Source organism: Numida meleagris, chromosome 27, assembly GCF_002078875.1.
Source record: "Numida meleagris isolate 19003 breed g44 Domestic line chromosome 27, NumMel1.0, whole genome shotgun sequence".
Classification (NCBI taxonomy): Eukaryota; Metazoa; Chordata; class Aves; order Galliformes; family Numididae; genus Numida; species Numida meleagris.
In genome coordinates, this window is record NC_034435.1 from 3,075,510 (window position 1) to 3,079,538 (window position 4,029).

Sequence of the window (4,029 nt, forward strand, 5' to 3'; positions counted from 1 at the left end):
ACCCTTTGGTGCACGCATGTCTCTCCCTGGAAGCACACTGTGCAAAACGAAGCGTGGTGCTTAATGAGCTGATGGAGCTGGGCAGGAGCTGCGTGGCTTTGAGCCCTGGTCTGTGTGCAGCAAGCTGTGATGGGTGCAAGCCCGGTGCCCCCTTCATTTCCACAGCTGTGGGGGTGTAGCCCCAATTAACACTAATGGCTGTGACCTGCGTGTGCTGGATTTATCACAGGTGCGTTCACACTCAGCACCATTTCCCTGCCCCTTGCTCTGTCCCCAGCAATCGGCTGGCGCTGCTGGGATTCCTCTCTCATACACGAGCTGGCAGCGTGAATCTGCTCTGAATTTATTTCCAGCTCGAGTTAAAGTGCTCTTGACGCTTCGGATGCAAATTTCCCTCCTTGAAATGGGAGCGGGGCCGCGCCAGGTGCCGGGAAGCTCTTTTGATTTCGCTCTCCCGTTTGCTGCTGCTGCAGCGCGGTTCCTTGCAGCCGCGCTCGTGGAGCTGTGCACCCGGGGGGGGGATGGAGAGGCCCCAGCTCTCCCTGTGGGTGAGGAGTGATCCAGGTGTGGGGTGCGCAGCCCATGGCTGAGTGGGTGGGCTCATCCCACTGCTCCGTACTTCTGGGAACCACGAAGCATTGGGGATCCAGCCGCACTCCTCCTCCCGTGGCATTTCTGCTCTGCTCCGCAGGGCCCCCCCCCCCCCCCCCCCGGGACGACTCGCAGGACCCGAGCGAGCTTTGCTCCGTTGGCTCCACGTCTCCATCCTCCTCCTGATCTTTCTTTTTCCCTCCGTGGGACGGAGCGGTGAATGGAAGCGGTGCTCCATCCGCAGACGCGGTTTTTGCGATGCTGATTTTTCAGGGGGGCTTTGCAGAGTGGTGGTGGGGGGGCAGGTTGCACAGAGGAGCATCAGCTTTTCAAGTCACGCCAGGGAATAAAAGTATAAAGGAAAGGAGTGATCATAACAGCGGCGGCGAACCACGTCCTCTGGTTCCTTATTTATTTATTTAGACGAGCGGGCGCTAATTGGAGGAGGAGGAACCCACGCAGCAGTTGTTGTGGTTTGGGTTTTTTTTTTTGCCATCGAAGGCTGAGCGGGCACTGAAGGGGCTCTGTCCGTGGGAAGGCGGAAGGTGACCCCGGCGTCACGAGTGGCTCGAGGTGTCGCGTTTTTGGTGTCCTCTGCTTCGCATCATCAGATCAAAGCGGGGGGCTCAGGGGGGGCCGGGGCTGCGGTGCCCACCTGTGCGAACCAGCAGGTCCAGGCCTGTGGCTGTGGGATCCCGGGGGGGGGGGGGGGGGCTGGGACACCCCTGCCTGGTAGGAATTCCCGGCGGTGTTAATTAGCATCCGGAACACGTCAGGGCTGATTGCTGGGGCACGGCGCCCGGTTCCCAGGAACCCTTTGGCTCCCGCGTGCGTGGTTTGGGTTGTGGCTGCCAACTGAGCACAGAGCGGCACCGAGCGTGGCCGGAACGCGCTCCCGTGGCGACGTCCCCTCGCTGTGACCCCCAGCTGTGGGGTCCCTTGCTCTCTTTGCAGTCGGGGGTACCCGTCCATCTGCAGGCACGGTGGCCCCAGTGCTGCGTGCTGGAGCTCTGCTGGAAGCGGTGCCAACCTTCGTCCGAGGGCACCGGCGGATGGAGCGTCCCCGCTGCACGGCTCATGCGCTCTGCTGGTTAATTACTCTCGCTCTTTTAAAGGGGAAAAACCTCGTGTGCTTGAAATAGCCCTCACTGGTTCGTTGCTCGGCCCGAGCTGAGCGCGTGCCGCCCCTCTCTCTGCCAACAAGCGGCACCGCTCCTGCGTCTGGTTGTGACCAAACCCCCCTGGGCGCTGAAACCTGACGTTTTACCCACGTTATAACTTCGCCTTTTCCGCAGCCGGGGCTCTGCGCAGCGCTGGGGGTGTGCGCCGTGTCCGCTCCCACCCCTCCCACGTCACAGCGCAGCCAGAGTGCAAACTCTGGGCCCACGGCCGCTGCTCTCTGTGGGCGGGTGCCGCAGTGTGGGGCTGGGGCTGGGACCCCCCCTGGCACTGGGACCCCCCCACCCCAGCCTTTTGGGTCCCCCCCCCCTGCCCCAGGTCACCCCCTGTGCTCTGTGGGCGCTCCTCTCCCCCTTCCTGCCCCCACCCGCTCCTTTCACAGCTCTTTGCTCTCCTCACTTTCCCACAGCTCGCAGCCATTCTCCCAGCTTCAAAAGGTTTACTAATTACCCTAATGAGGTCAGGAGAGACCAAACGCTTCTGTGACTTAACGCGGGGCAGAGGGGGCTGGGGGGGAGGAGAGATCTCCGCTCGCACCTCCGCTGATGTGTGCGGAGGAAAACAGCCCCCCCCCCCCACCTCCGCTCCTCTCCCCCACCTTCACATCCAGCAGAAAAAAGGGAGATGTGGACAGAAGGTCTCAAATGTATCAAACAGCCTTTAAAAAGAAATTCCTTTTGCCTGTCAAAAGAACAAACAGATACACCAAAAACTGTCAGAATTAGTGTTGGAGTAATTGCAGAAGCTCTCCAAGGTTAATGCTCCATTAGCGAGCAGCTCTCGCACAGCTAAAAGCCGGGACGAGACAGGTTGTCAAAGGCTTGCTGGAGATTAAAGAGCTGCGCTCAGAGCCTCAGCTCTCGGGTGGATGTTGTTTGGGAGGGGGGGGGGGGCCGGGGCCGGGGCTGTTTGTGGGAGGGAGATAACACCGCTGCGCTCCGTGCTGCCATGGCACCGCCAGGAGCGCGGCCCGGCAGTGATGGTTGCTGCTTGGGCGCAGCGTTTGCTCTCATCCAAATTGGCCACAAAACCCTGAGCGGAGCCCGGAGCCCACACCCCATGTGAGGGCTGGTCTTGGGTTGGTTGGGCTGGGGATGTGCAGCTGCTGGTAGCACTGGGTGCTGGGGGTCCTGCCCTGCCCGGCACCGGCACCATGGGATGCGCTCGGAGCAGAGCGCTGCCTGACGTTGAACTGGGACCTGATTTCTTCTCTGTTTAAACAGAACTGCCCTCGGTTCTGGGGGAACCACCCGCTCCTACCTCCCCATGGGGCAGCGCCCTCGGTGCCGCAGCCCCGGGGTGGCTCAGTGTGAGGGGTCACTGGGCCTCGTGCCACCCCCAGGCACAGGGCCCAGCTCCACGTGCATGGACCGAGCCTCCTGCAGAGCACAGCTCCACGCGAAGGCGTTTGGATCTGAGTGCTGGAGGTGGTGCTGTGCCAGGAGCAGCCCCAGCCATCCCTGCTGCAGCGTGGGTAGAAGCATCCCCTGGATCCTGGTCCGGCCGTGGGCTGTGCTGCTTTGTGGCTGTGATGGAGATGTCGGGGTGAGGTCCCCATGGGGCCCTGGGCTTTGCTGCACCAGGCGACCAATGCTGCTGTCTCCGTGCTGTGGTGTGGTGGTGTCAGCCGGAAAGCAGGAGGCTGGGAAGGGGGGGAAAAGAATGGGAAAGAGGGGAAAAAGTGATGGAAAAGAGAGGCAAGCGTGAATGTGCGGTGGGTGTGGGGCTGGGGGCAGCGTGGGGGCCGTGAGCCGGGGGTTGGCAGGGGGGAAGCAGAACCGCGGGCACAGGAAAACGAACAATGTCATAATTGGGAAATTAAAGCCTTCCTGTTCTTTTCTTTTCCTATCTTGATATAATTTGTAGTGATTAGACCTGGGGTGCAGCGCAACCAGACAATGCGAGCCTTCTGTACAAGAGCAAAACAAGGCTCCTGCGCAGACCCCGTCTCTTTATTAAGTTGATTTGCATTCATAATCTTCATTTGCCGTTATTATTTTTCCCCCTTGTGCTTAGTGAGTGATATTAGCATAAAGTCCCTTTTTTCTTGTTTTCCATTCACGCTCAAGGTCAGAGACTTAGTGAGACACCGACGAAAACAATCTCTTCCTCACCCTCCTTTAATTCTTTGCAGAAACATGTCCTGGGGATTTTAACATAACAATCGCTGGAAGACGCGGGGGGGGGGAGGAGAGACCTGAACAGAGAGCCCTTTCTGCGCTGGAAACGGGAGCTGCCTAAAAGAGGGATGAAATGCGG

At 59.9% G+C, this 4,029-nt stretch overlaps 1 protein-coding gene across 1 annotated transcript in view; it reads right to left on the reverse strand.

Moving 5' to 3' along the window:
- The window catches only part of LOC110389081, a 4,978-nt gene continuing 3,614 nt past the window's right edge, over window positions 2,666-4,029 (reverse strand). Inside the window, exon 2 of the mRNA XM_021379005.1 lies at window positions 2,666-3,412. Coding sequence (XP_021234680.1) covers window positions 2,780-3,412 — 633 coding nt within the window. The 3' untranslated portion in view covers window positions 2,666-2,779. The remainder of the gene's footprint in view (window positions 3,413-4,029) is intronic.